General features: G+C 54.9%; 6 protein-coding genes and 1 non-coding gene across 7 annotated transcripts; 5 read left to right on the top strand and 2 right to left on the bottom strand.

Annotated features, from left to right (window-relative positions):
- Positions 1-1,115: 1,115 nt before the first annotated feature.
- On the top strand, positions 1,116-1,690 carry CHGG_03909 (uncharacterized protein; the record flags this gene model as incomplete). The annotated part of the gene is made up of 2 exons (XM_001223122.1): positions 1,116-1,225; positions 1,306-1,690. 2 exons carry the CDS (start codon positions 1,116-1,118, stop codon positions 1,688-1,690), a joined length of 495 nt encoding a protein of 164 aa, XP_001223123.1.
- A 6,533-nt stretch (positions 1,691-8,223) lies between these two features.
- On the top strand, positions 8,224-9,568 carry CHGG_03908 (uncharacterized protein; the record flags this gene model as incomplete). The annotated part of the gene is made up of 2 exons (XM_001223121.1): positions 8,224-8,439; positions 9,149-9,568. 2 exons carry the CDS (start codon positions 8,224-8,226, stop codon positions 9,566-9,568), a joined length of 636 nt encoding a protein of 211 aa, XP_001223122.1.
- A 1,459-nt stretch (positions 9,569-11,027) lies between these two features.
- CHGG_03907 (uncharacterized protein) lies at positions 11,028-12,305 on the bottom strand (the record flags this gene model as incomplete). The annotated part of the gene is made up of 1 exon (XM_001223120.1): positions 11,028-12,305. The coding sequence occupies one exon, from the start codon at positions 12,303-12,305 to the stop codon at positions 11,028-11,030; it is 1,278 nt and encodes a 425-aa protein (XP_001223121.1).
- Positions 12,306-14,402: 2,097 nt separating this feature from the next.
- On the bottom strand, positions 14,403-14,756 carry CHGG_03906 (uncharacterized protein; the record flags this gene model as incomplete). The annotated part of the gene is made up of 1 exon (XM_001223119.1): positions 14,403-14,756. The coding sequence occupies one exon, from the start codon at positions 14,754-14,756 to the stop codon at positions 14,403-14,405; it is 354 nt and encodes a 117-aa protein (XP_001223120.1).
- Positions 14,757-16,465: 1,709 nt separating this feature from the next.
- Positions 16,466-17,118, top strand: CHGG_03905 (uncharacterized protein; the record flags this gene model as incomplete). The annotated part of the gene is made up of 2 exons (XM_001223118.1): positions 16,466-16,746; positions 16,917-17,118. 2 exons carry the CDS (start codon positions 16,466-16,468, stop codon positions 17,116-17,118), a joined length of 483 nt encoding a protein of 160 aa, XP_001223119.1.
- Positions 17,119-17,426: 308 nt separating this feature from the next.
- Positions 17,427-17,518, top strand: CHGG_11327. The gene has a single exon. It is a non-coding gene; the product is annotated as a tRNA-Phe (tRNA).
- A 1,343-nt stretch (positions 17,519-18,861) lies between these two features.
- Positions 18,862-19,393, top strand: CHGG_03904 (uncharacterized protein; the record flags this gene model as incomplete). Its single annotated transcript, XM_001223117.1, has 2 exons — positions 18,862-19,068; positions 19,136-19,393. 2 exons carry the CDS (start codon positions 18,862-18,864, stop codon positions 19,391-19,393), a joined length of 465 nt encoding a protein of 154 aa, XP_001223118.1.
- Between the last annotated feature and the right edge of the window lie 1,983 nt (positions 19,394-21,376).

Genomic DNA, 21,376 nt, shown 5'->3' with positions numbered 1-21,376 from the left:
AGGAGATGGAAGAATGTTGGGTTTGCAAACTCGGAGCATCATTTCCATCCCGATAGCTCACCCTATTGGAACTGCTCATCAAATCACATGAGAGAATAACATGACAAGCATACCAATTTTTTTTAGATGGATGAACGGAGGGATAATGATGGCAGCAGACAAGTTTTGGATGATGTTCAGCGTCGTCGACGAAGGCTCATGCCCGGGACACAGCCCTTGCGTTGGGTCACGGTAAAGTGAAGGGAATAGTTGCGAAGGCCGCTCCTACGCGTTGGAAATGAAGGCCAAGCGGCCAGAAAAGGGGTAGCAGTGAATCAATTGACGATATATCTGTGACCTCACGGCCTGTTGTGAATGACCGAGCGCAGAATGTGTGAGCTCTGGACATGGCCCGAGATTGGCGAATGGGAAGTCAGGTTGTGGCGTCTGGAGAAATGCCCCACCACAAGCACTGTGCGAAAGGCCTCACCACAGTCCTATCTAACCAGCTTACGAAGGCATTTTTGGCCGTAGCACAGTGTGTGTGTTGATGCATTATTCGCGATTATTATCATTGATCCTTTCACATCACCAGGCCAGAAACCTGAGCGAAAAGACCCGAGGGGAAACCTGAACCGAGAAACATGTCAGAACACACTCAGACAAAAGTATTGGGATTAGTTCAAATCTAGAAAGGGAGCCAAGTCTGTATGTACATAACTACACTCAAAAGCACTTGGCTGTCGGGGCTTCCGAGGTGACGTTTACCAATGGGGCTGTGTAAGAAATCAGCCCTCCCTTCCCCAAGAAGGAGCATTTGAGGCATCCAATGCGGGGAGAGAGGGATGAGGTTTTAAGTAAGTACCTAGCTTTGCTTCTTGACATACCATGAAGACGATGATTATCCATTTGAGTCCTTCATAAAAGCACACGGTCATCTCATCTTCCAATCACTCAACAGCTCGTCGTGCACACATCCTTTACCACCAACTGACGGTTCAAGAAATTACTTGTTGATCTATTAGATGGGCTGTGCTGATTCGAGACCGGAGTCGGCCTCCAAACGAAGCGCCCAACCACTACTCTTTACCTTCAGAGACGACGACAACGACGACGTATATTCCCTGCCGCTGACGATGGGCCAACAGCCTCCTCCGAGTGCCAGTGGCACTGTTCGCCTAGCCTCGCAGCATGAGCGTCTACTTCTCGAACTGCTTCCCTTCCAGGATATCCGCCAGTTCCACGAGTAAGTGCGCTCCCTACAAGGTGTTGCAACATACAACAAAGCACAAAAGAAAAAGAACCTAACCAACAACCGCCCCCCAGCTGGCTCAACGGCGTCTATGTCCGCGGCTCCTGGAACGAGTTCGTGCGGGACTTCCACGCCGCCCACCCGCTGGCCCCGGAGCCCGACAAGACCGCGGCGGTGCAAAAGGCCCGCGACGCCATCCACGCGCGCGGTGCGCAGTACCTGATGCACAACCCGGACAAGGACGCGTGGACGGCCGAGGACCACCACGTGCGCTTCCTCGTCGCCGTCGTCTCCGACAACATGCTCAACGGCCTGTGGTCCGACCGCGACTGGAAGAAGAACGGCCTGGCGGTCTGCGGCGCCGTATTCGAGGTGCTCGTGTTTCTGAAGGCTACGGCGACGGCTTCTGAAGATTGTGCGGACCCCGCTGCGGCGGATCCGCCGCGGTATGAGGCTTAGGTGGTTGTGCTTGGGGGGGATGTGGCGATGAACAGCCCAGTGTGGGTGAACATTGAGCCGCCCAAAGATACACGGCCCTTGGGCGAGACTTGATTGTAGGAGTGGTACACTTGTGGGAGGGACATCATCTGTCATTAGGATAGATTGGGGAGTCGAGAAGTTGAAGTTGTGACATTCGTTTGTTCTAGGATATCCCATGGCATATTCAAGAGTTAGTCCCAGCGTAACATACACACCGCTCACAAAGCTGCGTCCTGTAGTGATGTTCCTCGAGGAGGCATACAACTTGGCCCGATGCTCACTTGCTTGCCTAGCCTGTTATGACCAGCCCCTTCATTTGAGCTGCAGAGCCATTGTCCTCTTTTTTCTAAGCACCGTGAGGCAAAAAACATATGAGAGTTGTTTTGTGGCGCCGGTTGGCAGTCGTTACCCTGCTATTGTTCCTCTTTAAGCAACATGAACGTAATGGGCTCTCCGGCTAGGCTCTGTAGTTAGACGAGGGGTGTTTCCCTAGCATGATCGAACCGTAACAAGCCGAAGCTTCTCGAATGTATCGTAAGTATCGGCTGTACGGGTGACAACGCTCGAGTTCCCTCTCCAAATCGTGACTTGTCCTCGAAGTCACTTCGAAACGAGGGTATCGAAGCCCAGAATCCGCCCTCGAGGCGAGATTCCAAATCCCGGGACCACTCATCGGCCAGATTCGATAGAGTCTCCGTTCCGTCCCGGGTTGTGGTCCTTCATACGTATGTCTGTGTGTTGCCCCGATTCAACCGCAGATCCCATCTATATCAGACGAGATAAACACCTCTGAGTGGAAGAACGACAGACGAGTGGGAAAATTCACATCCCAAAACCCAGTTCCCAAGACGCACAACAGCAGGCGAAGCTAGGCGAGGGGGGGAAGTGGTGGTGATACAGAAGAGGGGGACGGGAGCTTCCCCTCTCTCTTCCTCGCGCAAGAAAACGAACTAGACAACAAAGACAGCGTTTCGAGAACCCCATCGAATCTACACCCCCTGGCCAGCTGAAGGGTTATATCGATCCTGCAGCCAGCCAGATCGGAAAGCCAGCCCCTGTCAAAGGCACTCAACGGCCAAAGTGTCGCCTCCCGCCTCTCTGCACGAAATGCACGCATAAACATCTTGCAGAATGAGCCGCTCTCGGTGTGGAAAGCCCAGACCGTGGTGGCCGGCCAAGGATATATCCCGTGCCGAAAGCTCAAGGGGGAGACAGGGAGGTAGGCTAGGCGCCAGAGATAGCTCGGATGGTATGTGGTAGTAGCTACGGGGCATCGTTATCTAGAGACGGGGCGGGATGATGCCGGCATCGTAACAAACGAACCAGATCTGTCAACTCCAGCCCGGAGGCGAGCCCACCCCGAAGGCCAGCCCGCTTCCGACACCACCATCACCGTCCCCCGTCCCCCCGACGGTGGCCAAGAGCCGATGTGAGTATGGACCCTCAAAAACGGCAGGCGGTGGGCTGTATTGGTGGTGGTGGTGGTGGTGGTGGTGGTGGTGGTGGTGGTGGTGGTGGTGGTAGTAGTCGTCGTGATGGTGGTGAGAAGGCAAGGCACGGGGCGGAAGCGACGCGTCGGGACGGACACTCCCACCCTCCGTCAGCACTCAAAGCAGACACACCTCCCGCTGGTCGGCATCCTTCCCTTTCCCGCGCAGTTGTGCACTGTTCTCGACGAAATCAGATCGAATCAATCCTCCCGTGCAACCACATTTTGATGTAGTCGGCCAACGGAGCCAAGCAAAAGCTGCGAGAGACAAAAACGCTTTCGGCCCGAGATCCCAGGGCTGGGCGGGGGGCTCATTCTAAGCCAGCCATCACCCCCCGGTCTCGTCCCCAACCTTCCACGGCATATGTACCGATATCCACCATTATTTGGATATCATGATTGCGCCTGTATATCCCCGCCCCCCGGCCCACGAGGGCTAAAAAGGAAAACGCCATATCGTGAGAGAAACAAGCTGAACATATCGACTAGGACCAGGATGGCGGCCGAGTGTGTAAAAGGGACGGGCTGGTCCGCGTCTTTCGAATTGGAGCCGCTCACCGGTGTATGCAGCTGGTCTAAAAGGGAACCGTAGCCGCGTCTCGCCTATGCGGGCGGATATGGGCTTGAGACGAGGAGGGATAGGGACGCGGTACCAGAGACCAATCCGCGGCCTTGGCGGCCATACGAAACCGTGGCCTTGGGCGTTTGTTGGAAGTTGTTCAGATTGACAACCCCTCCGCCACCGACCACCCTTGCTCCCTCGCGCTTGGGGACGCATGTTATAGAGGACCGAATGACACGACGGCAGCTGAATATGCCGGGGGCTCCGCGGCAGAAAAAGACCGAACACTTGTTTAGGCTCGACGCCGGCATCGCCACCGGGGCTATCATAGGCTCGGTAGCCGATCTGGAGTGGACGATATGGTGTGAGAAAAGGCTCAGTTATTCCACACTATCTCTCCCGACACCTTTTTGGGACGGACCAGCAGCCACTTTCTGCAAGATCATATTGCAAACATGCATTGTAGATTGACCCGCGGGAGAGGGACCAACGGAGCAGGCAGCGGCCTTAACAATAACACGGCGAACAGAGCTTGTCGATAAACTGACATCTCCGTCGGGCCCGATAGCCCTACCCCCTTGCTTTCCCCTGGACGAGAGCTCTCGACCACCAGAAGCGAATGGCCGCCAAGCAGGGGAAATATCTTGCCTTGCGGAGAAAAGTCCAAGAAGAGCTAGGCACATCCGCATTGCGTCGCTTCTGCAGATTTCTCCGAGTGGCAGGTGGAAGAGTGAAGGATGGGGCTTGAGCTTGCGCTGCTCCGCGAGTTGACGAGCCTTCTGACGGGGGATTCTCGCGGAGGAACCCCTGGCGCTCTGCTCGGACTTACCGGGAAAGGACCCGACAGAACCAGATCTGTTGAATCGGAGGCTGCGTTTGTCCTCCCCCATTTTTCTTCACTTGCACGTTTGAGGAAGTTCCAGAACCAAACATAGGCCGACGACGGTAACCCCAATCATCTACTATGAGCTGACGTCACAAGGGTGGGTAAACAAAGATGGAGGATGAATACATACAACCGTGTTTGGGTCGGAGACTCAGATAAGGATTGCAACAGAAGGCAGTTAATTTATCGATCAGCGATAGCGTGCGTCCCGGCTCTCCGGTTGCTGCGTTTTATCCGCAGGTCCAGCCAATTCAGCTTGCAAAGGCCGGGTTAGAGAGCTCTTGGCATAGCTCTTTTTTTCCTGTCCCTGATCGCTCGTCAGTCCAATTGTCTGTGATAACGGAGACTATCATGGTAAAACTGTGCCCGCGGGAAGAGCTGTGTCGAGTGGCAACCGAATCGCCATGAATGCAAGCGTGAAGACGGGAACGAAAAAAGATTTGATCGAGCGTTGCCCGCCAACCTTTTAAAGCGGAACGGTTGTCGTGTATCTAGATAATGCCGCCGGCGATGTCCGCGGAGAAATGAGACCGGCGGTTCTGGGGCGACCAGGTATTCCAAGTTTGGGACTGCAGAGAGCACAATATGCCCATGTTTTCGTCTCCCCCTTCTCGAATGATTTTCTCTTGTCTGTGAAACGACCAGAGACTAGGGAGCTGGGTAAGCACTCCATGCGTTCAGTGGTTGCCCAAAAAGTGTGAAATCCCGGATCCAAGAGATGCAAGCAGCCCCAGCTCCCGGAATTGCCAGACTCGAACGATGGCTTGTTCAGGGAGTGTGATGATGTTGATTGCGAATGAAGCGCTTCTTTGCGGCCAGACAGCCGCATGCCGTGATGTTTGAACACATTTGTTAAATCGGTTTCTCGGCGTTGCTCATGATAGCTGCCACGTATTATAGCCTGAACCGTTGTTCCTGGGACGGCAGTGCTAATCTAGGCCGCAGGCGTGTAAATCAGGGAGTGCGGTTCCCGGTGCAATCGCGATCAGCAATCAACATCGAACCTTGACGGCCGCGATATCCCAACCCTGGGCCCATATGTCGAGATAGCTGGCTGGGCGGCTCGATGACACTGGCAGGGTTATTTCTCCCTTGGTAAGCTTCAGCGCACTGAAGGGAACTCAGTGGCATTGCCTGGATGTAAGCAAAGTAGACCACTGCTGGAACCGCAAAGGTCAGAAGAATTCGAGCACAAAGAGCGGTCAAGCTGGGGAGGAACGCAATGTCCAATCTATTTGGTCCGAGATAATACAGTGCTTGGACACCATCTTTTCCGTTTAGTCCGAGATGGCGTTATCTTCAGTGAGAGTCGAGCCATTGATGATGCGGTGAGCGATGTCGATGAGTCAGGCCTCCCGGTGTGTCAATCACAGTAGAGCGATGAGTTTGCTCGGCTCGGGACGAGCCCAAGAGAAGGGTGTGGTGCTCGGCCCTAGCAACGGCAAGGCTGAGGGCGCCCTGGGAGGGTGACCAGTGCGTTGAACAGAGTGCCATCGATGGTGCAGGGACGTGAGATGAGATGCCGCTTCCTGCGAGGTGATGCCGCGGAAGCCGGAAGCCGGTGCTCGGTTCCGTCTTCCGGGGAGCGTCAAGAAGCAGCCCACAGGGCGAGAGTGGATTGTTGGTAAGGTCGGTAACGTGGAAACGTGGGCAGCGCAGGCATTGGCTTCCGCTCAGTCGATTTTATGGCTCTGTTCTCTTTTTAGAATCGCCCCATGGGTCACGCGGGCCATGACCGAGATGCCCAGGCTTCTAGGGTTCTCTAGTCGCTGGGCGCAGACTTGGTTGACGGGTCATCCTCATCGACGACGATGTTTCCGTGTCAAGAACACTGCAGACGGCGGAAAAGCGATGGAACTTCGAAGAATGCGATTCTGACCAGGTTGCGCCTTTGTACGCTGGGGACCAAGGAAGCAACAACCTTGGTCGAGCCACCGAGCGTCCAATCGTGACATGCATAGAAGGATCGGGCCTGCCTTGCTTGAAACACCGGGTTCGCATTTGCAACCACTCGGAACAACATCACATCCATACCATCCAATACAGGTACATACACAGTAGGTTCGGCGCCTTTCAGTTCTTATCAAAGACCATATCTTGCGATTATGCTGGGGGGGGGGGGGGTTGGTGGAAGGGTCTTGGACACACTCTGTAGTTTTTCGGGAGGTTTCCTTCCGGCGGGTCTTTTGCGAAACTCGCCTCGAGATTCTCGAACTTGTTGGTTTTGGATGTTGATGTTGTGGGGATGACCTACCCCTGACGGTTGCTGCTAGGGTTCGCTTTAAGCTTCCCCACGGGGCGTGGGGGGTGCCGACCCCGCAGCTGCGCCTCGCGGGGCACCGAGCCCCAGAGTCCTTCAGAATTTGTTGATGGCGCAATCAGCCGTCAAGGTCACCACTGCACCACAGCTTATCGCCTCGCTGCTGCTTCCCTTCACCTATCACCCGCCCTCACCGATTATGGCCAGAATCCCAAGAATAGCATCGCCCAATCACAGCTAAGAAAAGCCTTAAAATCACCCGGATAACAATAATCTGCAAGTCTGGGAAATGACGGGATGCTGGGCAGCGCTAGGGGAAAGTATCTCTTTGTCCGTACCAAGCTCCTCGGTGTCATCGTTTCTTGTGGCACTGATGTTTTGAGCATGTCCGCCGCAGCCCGGAGCATACCCACCGATCATTTTCAGACATTGTTCTTCGGGCGCACAATCGCGCCGCCGATCAGAAGAGCCCGCCCTCGCTTGCAGTACCACTCGGTTCTTATCCAGGTTCTCAGCGTTGCACCAGCACTGACCAGGTCGGTCTCGAGTCTTCTTCCTCGCGCTTTGAAAGAGCGCGTTATCTAACTACCCCACACTTCAAACAACCTGCGCAAGTTATGATCAAGGTGGGAGGGACGGCCATGAAGATCTCCGTCTCATCAAAAGCCTCCCACCTCGCAGTCCTGCGTGAGCGGGCCTCCGAGAGCTTGGTAGCTCGGATAAGCGATTGCGGGGATCGGTTGCGCCATTCATGGGTCCTCGAGAGACAGGGGCATTTTCTGGGGAACCGTCGAATCCTCCATGCCGTTCAGGCCGTCAAACACGTTGCCTTGTGTCTGGGGCCCAGCTCTTTCGGAAGCACCTAGACCGCCCTGCTAGACGCAGCATCTCTGGGCTCCCGAGACGCGTTTGAGGTCAAAAAGGTGGGATGAAACCAATCAGCAAGCCAAACCGGGTGTTACGAACGCCTCGTATATGCGATCTATCTGGGAGGAATGGGGAGGCCACCCATGAGATGGATGTGCAGCTGCCGGGCCACCCGAATCACGGCTTCTCAGAGATCAGCAGCACCCGAGAGACATCGCATTGGCCGCGAGCCCTCGCCGGACTCCTCGAGGAGATCGATGACATGCCAACCCGTCGATTGCATCACCGTCGCGATGAGCCAAGGCATCCCACCTCTTTTGTCCAACCAGAGCCCAGGATGCCGTGCCCGCGTTTGTATCATTTTCGTCACCCGAAGTTGCGGTGAGGGCCGTGTCTGCCCAGCCTCAGGACAAATCGAATGGTGCGTCCTATCCACGGCTCTGACACCATGAGCAATTCTGCGCGCGCGAAAAAGCCGTGTTGTCCCGGCGCCTTGACCTTCGCCGCGCGAGAGGCGGCTACCTGCCGCTCTTGTTTGGTTGTGCTGGAAACTTTCTTCCGGGACGCCGACACCGACCGAGCTCCGAGTATCCGAGTCCGCTCAGGACAGCTGATCAGTTCGTTCGGACACGCCAAGGTTGGGGGTCTCTGGATCAGTGAACAAGTGAGTGCGCTGATATCTGAGAACCCTGGTCTTTTATGATCACCAGCCTGAAAATCAGCTCAAATCAGCGACGCCAAAGGGCAGTTTCGGGGGTCTTGGAACGGCGCTATTGTCGATCTCGCGTCCCAAGCGGCGCGCCGGCGCCGTGACCCCAGACTTTCCGCTCGCCTGTCCACCCCCCACGATTTAACAAACCAGGGGTCTAATTGGTTTGCCTACCGGAAGATTTTCCTGGGGTGCCGGGGTAGACGACGTAAAAAAAGGGGGAATGGTGTTTGTTCCACGGAACAGACGAGGTCAACCGCTGACGTGATCCCAAAGCACAATTCTCCCCACATCATTCCGCCGCACTCGCCAAGGCACCCTTCGACGGCTCTCAACCATCCCCAGGTTGCGGGCACGTTGCCAGACATTTTGTGTGCCATTCTGGGCGTTTCTTAACAAGCCTTGTCTGTGCCACGCGATTCGTCAGGATACCTATTGGGGGGAAGGCTGAGCCCACAGGCAACCAGAAACGTATCGCCTCAGCATTGGCAGTGACGAGAAAGGAAAAGAAAACATGCATCTTCGGTGAGGGACGAAGGAGGGGGGCGGGGATACATTTTCCAACAGTCACAGATTCTCATGACAGAGTGGGCGGGCCCTCCACTCTTGCCCAAATCGTGACACCTGGCGTAATTTGGCCTCGCTGGCTTTAGGTAATAACCAGTTGACACCATCCACGCCATCTCTGGCGCCGCAGGCGTGTTTCGCAAAGGCAGCCAGCAGCCCACCCCTCGCCGAGAGCCCAGCCAAGCCCGCCCAGCTTCTTTGCCTTGCGCGCACCACACACACCCATACACACACATGTGTCTGTGTCTGTAATCCCGTAGACCGCCTCCCCCAAGTTACGAGTGCGGCGGGCGGGCTTGCAGCGGGACGGGAACGCGCGCTCCCAAAGATTCAGCCCAGCGTCGTACGCGTAAAACCCGGGGCCCGGCAATACCGTTCACGTAAGGCCAGCGTCGCATCCCCGCACCCCGCCGCACGGCGAGTCCGCATGCGCACACAACAACACGGCCCACGGCACCACCACACAGGGACAACTTGCACAGGATTGGGACCTCTCAACCACGACGGCAAGGCTTGACAGGTCCGAGCAAGTCATGGAGGGGGTCCTTCCCACCAGCAGCGCCAGCCGGAAAAAAACCCGAGCCTCCCCCCTCCCCCGGACCCCCCCTGAACCACCCTGGACGTCCCAGAAAACAAATGCCACTCCCCACACCCACTGGGATCCTTAACTCAGCAACGATGGACAAATGAGGAAATGCCCCCAACGAAACAGGAAAGTGGGCGTGGTCAGACAAAAAGGAACAGGAAGAAGAAAAAAAAAAGAAAGTCAGAGAAAAAGGCAGAATAAAGAAAAACAAATCAAAAAAAGAACCGCCCGCGTGCGTGTGTGCGTGGCGGCGTAGCATGGAGGCAGACAGGCACATGCCACCCACGCAAGGCAAGGCAAGGCAAGGCAAGGCAAGGCCAAGCAAAGCATCGCAAAAGCAAGATAACGAACTCTTGAGGCACGCGGGACAAGGCAAGGCAGGGCAACCACGCAGCTGCACCGGCAAACGGTCCGCGGGAACTCGCTTGTTCGCTCGTTCGTGCCCCAGAACCAAAAACCCACGCCGCGTGTTGGGCTGGGGCCATGGGCGGGGGGCGCAAAACCCACCGCCCCCCCGTTGAGACCCTGTGCTGCTCTTCCCCGCGGCCCAGCCCTAATGAGGCAGCTCTGCTGAAACGTGGAGAAATAAGGTGGCCTGGGGGGAGGGAAGAAAAAAAGAAAAAGGGGGAGGGGTGTGTGGTGAAAGCCGGAGACGATGAGCGGCCAGGAGCGGCACACGTTGCTCGTCGACTTGTCACCAGTGCTGGAGAAAAGCAAAAGAGCAGCAGGTTGCGGATGTTCACAATTTGGTTCGGGAGGCGGCGGTTTGTTGCTTGAATACCTGATGACTTCTGTTGTTGTCTCCCAGTGAAGGGTGGTGGGAATTACCAAGTAACTAGCCAAAAATACACATGAGACTGCCAAAAATCCAATTCTCCTCGCTGTCCTGTGCCTGGTGACCTCCCAAACCATCTATCGACTTGCTTTTCCAACCATAAGAGAAAAAAAGAGAAAGTTTGATGTGTTGCTGCAGCATTCTCAAGCCCAACCAAAAAACCTGCCGTCCAAAATCCGCCGGTTGAGAACACAAAGGAAAAACAATGTTGTCTTTTTCATTGCTCCACATTGGAGGAAGTAGGAAGCCAAGTCTATCCGCCCAAAAAGAAAAGTGGTGAAGTGGTGATGTCTATCCTGCCCAAGCCCAAGAAACCCGCACCCGCTTTGCCGTGTAAATCCACTATTTCCAAACCAATATTAAACAAGAGTCGAGTGCCATTTGCAACCAGAAAACCCCCAAAAAAGTAGGCCAACAAAGAAAGAGCCAAACGCCCAAGTGGTTGTATATCCTCTATAGATTTGCCCGGAGTTGTCGTCATCAGTCATATCGTCGGAGGCTGCCGATTGTTCGCGAGTCGAAGGCGGACGCCACGGGTGCTCCTCTTCGCCGCCATTACAACCTCTCGTACAGCTCGACGCCCGAAATGCTGTTCGACGACGAACTCCTGCCGCTCGTGGAGAATCCATCGGCGGGGCTCAGCAGGTCATGGACGGCCACTTTGGGCACAGGCAGTTTCCGCTGGGCGCCGTCGGGCCGGCTCATGATGTCGGTCAGCGACATGCCGTTACTCCTGGGCGTGGGCAGCAGAGGCGGGGTAAGGCCCTCGGGCGCCGGCTCTAAGGGGGCTAGCGCGGGGGTGTGGTGCAGGCTCAGGTTGCGGAACGGGGGCAGCTCAACACCGCTGTAGGGCCTGAGGCGGGGCGAATGGGCAGGCGTGGCGAGTGGGGTGTGGTCCGGTGTCGGAGACAGGGAGTTGTGAGAAAACGTGGGGGACGAGGGAGCCGTCGAGTTGGGAGAATTGGGCCTCGACCGCTTCGACTGTCTGTACGCGTGCGCGTAGTGGTCATCGTGTTCGTCGTGCGAGTGCGGGCGCGACATGTGGTAAGCACCGAGGCCAGGCAGCGGGTTCCGCGCCGAGTGCAAGACGCCGCCGTAATACGGGTGCTGTCTTGAGGGCGGGTAGTGGTGCTGACCGGGGGCGTTGTCTCGCTCAAGCTGACCCGCGGCCCTGGCCAGCATGGCCATGTCCGGACCGCTCTGACTGCTCAAGACACCACGGCTGTAGGGGCTCAAGGTCGGCGGCGTGGGAAGGTTCATGCTGTAGGAGCTATAGTGGGGAGGCGACACGTTTGGCGATGACAAGGCCGTGGGCGGGGCGGAACGGATCATCTTGGGCCCAGGAGGCGGCGCCATCATATCGGGCTGCATCCTATGGATCATAGATGCGTGTTGATGGTGTCCGCTCTTATTCCCCCTCCGCGAGTTGAGGTTGTTGTGTATCCTCGAGTGCCGGGTGAGCTCGTCTGACCGCGAAAACCGCTTACTGCAGCCAGGGAAGTGGCAGGCGTGCGGCTTCTCTCCAGTGTGGGTGCGGATGTGCCGGGTTTGGTGCTCCAGCCGGTGGAAGGCCTTGTCGCACATGGTGCATTTGTAGGGGCGCGGGAGCTCTGTGGTCTGCTCAGCGGGCGCTGCACCCACCGGAAGGGGTCCATTGGGACGGATAAGGCCAACGGCCGCCATCTCGGCTTCAGTTTGCTGCTGTATTTGTACTTGCTGCTGCTGCTGCTGCTGCTGCTGCTGCTGCTGCTGCTGCAAAATCTGGTCCCTCTCCGCCGAAACCTCTGGGTTCAGCAGGCTGGAGAAGTCCACGGCAGACTTTGCTCGTTGCATATGTCCACCCTCCCAAGCGGAGTTTCTCAACACCCAAATTTCCCTTGTCCTATCCTAGCACTCTTATGGTCAAGCTGCACACGCGAAGTACGCAGCCGGCGGAAGCGATATGCCAACGTCGATGGTCAATCGTCAGGCAAGTCGTCGTTCCTTGGTGAAGAGAGGTGGTGATGCGGGTGCAGTGTGCGAGTTGTCCGGGTATTGGGAAAATAGAATGCTGTTCCTTTTGTTGTATATTACTGTCGTTGTGTTGTCGTGGTGTTGTCTGGGGTCTGGGGTGCTGACGTCGGGGAAGCTCAAAGTGGCATGGGGAAGTAACAGAAAGTTGGCGGGTTTGTTTGGGGGAAGCGGCACTGGTTTTAAATGGCGCGCGGGCTGGCATTGGGGGGTGTGTTGGCATGTGGCGTGGGAACAGCAGGGGCTTGGGGGTGTGGGTTCGGGATACGCAGCGACTCAGTGAGGGGGGGCCCGGCAGGGAAGGAGCGCCTGAATGCCAGGGGGAGTCTCGGGGAAAAAGAAAGAAATAGTGGACCGCCGGTACCTGGCTCCAGAGGTACCCTACATTACCCCGGTTACGATACACGATACATACAATACCTCGCTGGTCGCCTGGAAACTTCCGTTCTGCAGCCTGCGTCCGTACCCTCCATCAGATAAATTTGGCCGGTGTGCAACTGCATTGCTGGGACGGCAGCGGCAGGCTGGGTGACTGATGTAGGTCTTTATTGCAGTCTGTCATGCAGCCCTGGTGGTGTGAAGACCTCCCTACCCAGAGTGCCAGAAGTCATTGTAATTGTGCAGGGCAGGGCAGGATGGGGCGGGTGGGGTGAAGGACACGGGAACCTGGAATCGGCCAGATGGGAAGTTTGTGACTGTGCCGATCCAGGTCACCTCAGCCTTTTTGTTGCCCGAATTTGCAGAGGGGCAGCAGGCTCGACAGACTGCCCGACGAAAACGTGCGACAAAGCGACATGGACCTACCTACCGCCTAGGCACGGCGATCTATCAACAGCACCTCACCACTTGCCCGAGCAGGCTTGGCTTGTCTTGGGTGTGTTTACACCAGGCTGTTGTCAAGCGCCCTTGCCGTGGACATCTGGTTCGCAGCCGAGAAGGTTCTCGCGCATGAGACAGCACATTCAGATCGTGCAGCTGGGCTCCGCGCGGGGCACGCGTCTTATTGTCACTCTCCATACGGATCGCTCCCGCGCCGAGTTGTTGCTGGCCGACCTACGCGCTGGCAGTATTTTTTTTTTTGTTTCTGGGGCATGAGGCTGTCGATCGCCAAGTGAGAAATCGACGTTTCGTGCCGTTTTTGTCTTTGGCCAGACCTTGGAGGGTGACGTTAACCGTTGCCTTCCCAGAACTGCTCTGCACAATCCGGGGCGGTGTGGACGGTGGCTGAGCTGGAGTACAAATGGTTGGGCTCGGATGCGTCTTGGCTTCGGTTTCTTTGACCTGTCTGATTTCCTTTTTGGACGCCTTCGCAGCCGAGATGGCCTGACCGTATAGCGGAGATAACGAGCACGGTGGTGGTACGACACCTCCGTGATAAGATGGGTGGCGGCCGATGAACCCGGGGAGGAACGCGCGCTAGGAAACAACTAGAAAGACTGCATATCTGGGGATGCAGAGTCTGGACGGGGAAATCCCCAGGTTCAAAAACCCACAAGCCGCGGTGGCCGAGAAACTGACCCGGGAGACCACGGCCAAGAAGTTGATGATGTCTGGATTCCTGGGCTTTCCTCGGCCGAATCCACTCTGTTACATGTGGTGTTTGCATTTGACCCGTTCATGCAAACCTCGGATGATGGAGCTGGTCGAGCTAGGGTCGGTTGCGGACAACGGATAGGGCCTCGTCTCCCGACTTTTCCCTCTTCCGATATCAATGAAGGGCCATGAAAGGAGTGAGAGGTGGCCCAAACCAATTTCAGGTGTGGCGCGAGAATGACGGGAGATAAGGGCCGACGACACAATCTGTGGAGTGTGGGGAAGATCCAGATTACAGGTTAGCCCTCTTTGCCTCTGGGGGGTCGATAACCATCCCTGCCTCCGGATAGTGAGTATCATGGAGGGACGACTGGAGCGAGTGTAAATTTACGCGTCTTGCAGCGCACAATCCACATTGCGTTGGTTACGTGTTTCGGGTAGGTATTCGATCACGGGCCGGGCACACATTGTGCTACACTTCTTAGTTCGGGCTGGGACAGCCATCGGCCGGGTTTCCTCCAACTCGGACGTCACTCCGAACCCCCAAAATCCGGGGTATCGAATCTTGGCCGCTGCATGTTGGGGATCCAGAGATAAGCGCGCCGCATCGACGTCGGCTCGCTGCCCTCGGGATGCAGCCGGAACACGAGTGCTGATGAAGCTTGCCGAGGGTCCGTCAAACTTCTCAGAGGCGGGTTTTGTGATTACCGCGTAGGACCGTGGTGTCCGTGTGCCTGACATGGCAGTTGGACTTTTGACGATGGATGGGGTGTGTGACATCGCTTAACCCCGTTTCCATACGACTTTTCGTGGGGGTTTCGGGGTTGCACCCAAGGCTTGACTTATCACCGTATCAGCGCCGTCAGATGCATCACGCCTTTCGTCGACCTCTTGGAACTCGGAAGCCGACCGGCGCAAAACGAAAGCTTTCAAATCTTACACGGGTGTTCAAACACCATCTATCCACCTATCCACCTATCCATCCATCCGGAGTGGCATTTACCGGTTGGTTTGTCTCAGTAGCTCCGAGACGGAATTCGGAGTTGTGGAGTGCCGTCAAGCCTTTCAGACCTATCCCATACAGGGAATTGCACGCAGCCCCACGACGGCATTTCTGGTTTTCATGCCTTGGCAACCTGGCGCCTGGGAACCCGGCGAGTTTATGGACCAGCAAGGTGCACGATGCCTTCATTGCGATTGAAGTTTTCTCTCTTCTCCACGGGGTGAATTCGAGACGCTGGAACCGGGCCGAAGAGCCAACGCTCGTACCCTGCAAAAGCTTGCTTGCCGCGGGGCCGGCTGACTCAGAAACAAGCGCCAGAGGGTTTCGCTTCCCCATGTTATCGTGCCGTCTGATAGCGGTCCAGGCTCTCAGATCCGGGGAACCGAAGGAAGAACGACCCCAAGCCATGGTTTCCAACACGTGGGGGGGCCAAGCCAATCGTTTCCGGATGAAAATACCAATGCAATCAGCACCAAGCACAACACAAACCTTGGCTCTGCCGCAATGGCAGTCGGAATTTTTTCATCCTTTCAGTCTCTCACCGAGCTTGGCCGAAGCGCGAGGTGACAAAAGCCCACTGCGATAGCTTGCGAGTCATTTCTCCGCAAGCTCGAGACCACGGTAAGTGCCGCGGCCCACAGAAGGACCGAGGATCCGCCAGAAAAAAAAAGCGAGGTATAAGGAAAAAGAGACGAGTGGCATACGTGTCATCGATCATGCTCAAAACCCCCAATACCTGGGGATCGTGTCAAAACTGATGCTCTTTCAGCTCGAATATGCAGTCTTGTTGCCCCGCCCTCGTCTCAGGCGTCCTCAGTTCCTGACTGGGCGGCTGCACGGAGATCGATCGCCCGCCTCAAAAACCGCAATTATCCGGCGGCTCCGCAGCCTGCGGATTTCCCCTGCCTGTGCTCGCCGTAGCGCCGCGTTCTGAACCCGGTGCAGCTCGGTTCTGGGCAAAGTGACAGCCAAGGAGAATTTGAGGCAATCTGTGGGGACCCAAGGCTTGCCCAGCAGAAAAAAAGACAGCGTCGCACGCCCAAGCGGCCAAACCATTGTCCTGGGGCGCGCTTTTCTTGCGCAGGTGGGCGGTCCAGCGGTTAACTCCCTAGCTAGGGCAGAAAGAGAGAGAGAAAAAACCGGCTTGGGCGTCGGGGACGCCGAGAATTTCCGATGAATTGGCGGATCGATTCGGATAAATCTCTGACAGGTCCGCTTCTGGCAAACTTTTCGTCGTTGTTGGAGGCGGATGGGTGAGTGGCAAGCCTGCGACCGGAGAAAGGTCGAGAACAACGCCCTGAGTGGCCCCCCACGTCCCCAGTCAGATCAGCCCCAGCTTTTCGCGGCTCGATCCCGAGATTGACATGCGCCGGCGAACCAGCAACAGCCCCTGCGATCACATGGGCGGAGGCCAAATGCGGAGTGGATGAGCACTGAACAAGGCGACATGACGAAAGCGAAAAATGGATACTTCATACCGTTTTCCGACGGAGATGGGATTTTAATCTCCGCGCCGACCCCGTGGTGTCGATGCCGGCTGTTGGTGTCTGGGGGCCCGAGGAGGCTCACCAACTGCCAAGCCCGCGGTGCCGAGACCGCGGCGAGGATGGGCCTTGTAAGAAACGGTCGAAACTTTTATCCTCCTCGGTCCTTTCCGTTCGATGGGTTTGATGACGAAAAACTTCGAGTCGCCGCGCCGGGAGTTCGTCCGTATCAGCAACACGTATGGTATGTACGAATATCATCAGCCTTTGATTGTTCCCCATACCCCGGTGGCGCTTAGGCGGAAGGGGGTTTGCCCTCGGCAAAGTCAGGGGCCGTAGATCCTGGAGTCCGGCATGCTACCAAACCCGCCGGCACCCCTTTGTTTTGCTCCCATTTTAACCATTTTAGGACAGTTTGAGAAAATCTTTCCATGTGAACGCCATCAACCTACCCATTCCAGACATCCTGGGGTTTGTGGGGGGGTCCGTCTGGGGTAAGGGGACGAGGGTCGTAACACAGGATGATGCTGGGGGAGACTCCGGGACGAGTGACGGGGCTGGTGATATCTTCACAAAGGGCCCGCTGGCGATAAATTGCAACATACGACGATCGTAAGACTCACGTGGGTTCTTTTGATGAGTATCGTAATTTTCGTTGAGTGCGGGTTTTGCGGTGAGAATGTGTGTGTGCCCCAGGATCAATTCGGCTGAAGGGAGAACGGGAAGAACCGGGCAAAAACCGTTGAATTATTGACTATTCAATGTGAATGTGATCATGGCATCATGGCTCAGACCTTCGCGGGTTAAATGCTTAGCACTTGTTGGTGTTGACAACTTTGTGCATGTGAAATTGAGGGGTTCGCTGCGACGGAAGTTGTGTCAGGGGTTCATTTGTGACTCCTCAAAAGCGCAGTTTTCAACAACGCGGGTTTAGCTCAGTTGGGAGAGCGTCAGACTGAAGTAAAACTTCGGTAACATCAATCTGAAGGTCATGTGTTCGATCCACATAAACCGCACGTTTATCTTTTGTTTTGTTTATGTTGGCTGTTTGGGGATACCTTCGACATAAATTTTTGCTTCCAGAAAATGTTCCTTTTTTTGGATTTGTGGCCTCGCACGTGCCTCGCAGTCAGCATAAACCCTAACCCGGCCCCCTTTCTCAATCCTTTTGGTTGATTAGGTAAGTCATTCATCCGTCGGCCTCAACTCGACTTGGAAGGACCGGGCCGCACTTCCGTCGTTGTTCTTGCTTGGGCTGCATTAACGACTCCACTGAATGGAAACGAGGCGAACGCTTCATGAAGCGCAACCGTAAAAAAACGGATCGGTTATTACGGGGAACCACAGGGTAAGAGGATGGATTACCACGCAATCCACGGTCACGACGTCTCGAGCTTTGATCTGCCATCAACGCGTAGGTTTTCTCGCATGGTTCCGAGCTTCAAGTTGCTGCTCCGTCCCATCGATGATCTTGATACATTGTCACCATGCAGAGCTCCATTGTTTAGTTAAACACTAGCTAACACTTCTCCCAAGATCGTCTCCCAACCGTGTCAGCGGCACAAGCCTTGCAAGACTTGGAAGGAGACAACTCCAACTTCATCTCAACTGGACTTGCAGCTCTCGATGAGTCTCTCAACCCGGGATTGGCCGGTACTGGGCATGGCGGGCTTCAAAAAGGGCATGTGACAGAGATCTGGGGCCCTCCGGGAGTAGGAAAGACGGCATTCGGGTATGCTTCATATTCCGCGGTTCATGACGTACCTCTGCTGATCTTCCTCAGACTCCAGCTCGCTTCCCACTGTCTCAGCGAAGGCCGCGGAGTTGTTTGGGTTGGTCTGTCGCACTTGCCCTCCTCCTGAAGCTTGCCTTCGTGGACAGCCGGCTTACTCTGCATCTAGATGGATTCCATCGCGTCCCCATCGAGCGTCTGCGTTCTATCGTCGACGAAAAGACCGGCGAAAACAAGTATGCAGATCGCAATGGCCTAGACTCCTTTGCCCACTTTACATGCCCAAGCCTGCCGCACTTTATCGCGCTACTATGTAGGCCTACCGCGCTCTGTATTCCGCAGGGGGCATCACTTGTAGTTGTCGATTCACTTTCCGCCCTCATCAACCATGCCTTACCGAAGCTACCTGAACCATACTCGACCAGGGACGCCCAAAGGGTAATAAAGGTACCTCTGCTGCAGTTTGCTTGGTTGGATCATTGTTTCATCAAAACTAACCTGGTTCATGAAGGACCTTCTGCTTCGGCCCGTAGGCTGCAGGTTCTTCAGTATATTGTAGGCAGCCTTCAGAAACTCGCTGCAACGCGAGACCTAGCCATTGTGGTTCTCACTCAATGCGCCACCAAAATGCAGGCTGAACGCGGTGCCGCTCTGGTCCCGGCCATTAACGCCAGCGTTTGGGAACAAGGGATGTCAACCAGAATCGTCCTGTTCCGGGACTGGCTGGGGGAAGGTTCAGAGACGCGCGGCTTGCACTTTGCGGCGATCCAGAAACTGAATGGCAAGGGCATCGGCCCCTCGATTGAGAGTGTCTGCGCCTTCGAGGTGGATCAAGTAAGTGTTGCGCCTCGGCCGCTCTTTCAATTGTTGACCAGTGTAGCGCGGTCTAGTGCCGATCCAGTACGACGACACGCAGCACTCAAGGACACTCACCTCCACCCTGGCTCCAAAGCGGAAACTTGGAGATACCGACTTCGAAGTCGCCGACAGTGATGATGAAGGCTACGGCTGGGATGACGACGAGGAACTCCCGCCCATGCCGTCACAGTGGCAGGGGAGCGAGGATCTGTTGCTCATTCGTAAACCGGGAAGTGATGACGACAACGAAGAGGAAGACCACTCGGTGGATGCCCACGAAAGCGGGAACGAAGGACCCTAAGTCGATGGCAACGACTCTGACCCCTCCGATGAGGCGAGCGAAACAGGCCATCCGACAAGCCAATGAAACAACAGTTCACTCTCATCACTTCACATTGTCTCTGTCCACTGCGACAACACCGGCTTCTCTAGTCCTCGGCGAAGCCGTCTCCATGCCATGCGCCCGTTCGAGGATATGCCAGTGTTTGCCTAAGGCCATCGGTTAATGGCTATCAATCGGCTCAGGGTATTCGGCTGCTCTTCGGATACCTAACGCAAACATGGACAAATACCCCCAGTTACACCTGTATCTGGCTTCAATACCTACCCACCTACATGGGCCCCCTGGCAACCCTGCGGATGCTCCGAGCACATGCTTCTCACTCGGATGCGGCCACGCCTCCTTCTAACGGCCCGAGGGGCTTCTCGGGAGTAATTACCCCAAGAGCCCGGAGTGAACTTCCAATCAATGTCGCCATCACTTTGTTTGCGATCGTGCTTGTCACCCAATGGAGCGCAATTCGGTATTTTAGCCTCGGCGTGGCAATTGTGATGTACCAACATGACAAGGAGAACTGTTATAGCAGGTGGGTGACACAGCAGAGCGACGTTCCAGAAGCACCCAGTTGTGCGAGGGCCGCTCCCTGATTTGACAATTGGCATTCCCGAGCTCCCGCCCACGGAGCGGATGCAATGGCAATCAATCGGAAGTTTTAGATGAGGTTGCAGAAGGATTCGTCACGACCACGGCCGCGCTCCCAGGAAAATAGCTCGTGGTTGGTAGGGGGGGAGCTGCAGCCGGTGAAGGTCTAGCCGATTCAGCCTGTCAGGGTGCCGTAACGCGATCGTCTGTATGAAGTGTGTTATCTTCTGCCGTCATTGCGACATCGATCTCGTTTCTGGAGCTCAGATCGAGGAATCATGCCGTCTGTTTAAGGTGTCGCGGGATCGCCAGCCCCCCGAACCCGACCTTGTTCACGGTTCGGCATCCTACTCGCCAACCAGTCCATGACCCTGAAAATCATGGTTCGACTCATTAATTCGAGCCCTCCCAAGACCTTTCTTTTCCGCTTCCATCCACATGCACGATAGCCCCCCCAGTCGAGTCCCTAGTCGCCCCCGCATGTCAAGGCGGCAGCGATTGAAACCTTCCAACCCCAACCGTTCGCTTACATAGATGATGCGCAGCGGATATGCACTTCTGGCTTCCCCGGCCATGCTCTAAAAAGGCTGGACCCTTTCCCCCTTCCGTCGCCCTGCAGATGCCCCGCCGTTATCGACGCCCGGCCTTGGGATCCGAGTTGGCCGTTCATTGTGCTCCGCCGTCTTGCACCTTCATAACCTCCGTATACCACGGTAGTATCGCCAAGCAGCAACACCCACCTGAAGCAAACAAACCTCACCTCCTCGCCCCCCTTTCTTCTGTAAGGTGGTATTTTGCCACCTGCCACCACCCCGTACCGTACAATTTGCCCGGTATGACCGTGGTATTGCAGCAGGGTTCGATATCTCTTATTTTGTCCAATCCCTTATGTATATTGGATTATGTTTCGTGTATACATTCTCTTCAAGAATTAATTATAATACCACCTATTTTTTTTTGGTACTGTCCCTTTCATCTTTCTTGGATGGGGACGTAATGTTAAGTTTATTTTTGTCCTCGTTTAGTTTCCTTTTTGGTGTGTTTATTATTTTATTTTTTTTTTATTTTTATTTTTTATTTTATCATCTTTTATATTATGTCTTGATAATTTTTATAGATTTTATTATTTTTTTTCTCTTATTTTTTTTTTTTTTTTTTTTTTTTTTTTTTTTTTTTTTTTTTTTTTTTTTTTTTTTTTTTTTTTTTTTTTTTTTTTTTTTTTTTTTTATTATTTTTTTTTTTTTTTTTTTTTTCTTTTTTTTTTCTGTTTTTTTTTTTTTTTTGTTTTTTTTTTTTTTTCTTTTTTTCTTTTTTTTTGTTTTTTTTTTTTTTTTATTTTTTAATAACATCCTTTCTTCTTGG

This window comes from Chaetomium globosum, genomic scaffold (assembly GCF_000143365.1).
Source record: "Chaetomium globosum CBS 148.51 scaffold_4 genomic scaffold, whole genome shotgun sequence".
In the NCBI taxonomy this organism is placed as follows: Eukaryota; Fungi; Ascomycota; class Sordariomycetes; order Sordariales; family Chaetomiaceae; genus Chaetomium; species Chaetomium globosum.
The sequence above is the reverse complement of the archived record's forward strand: the minus strand, read 5'-3'. Positions and strand labels throughout refer to the sequence as shown.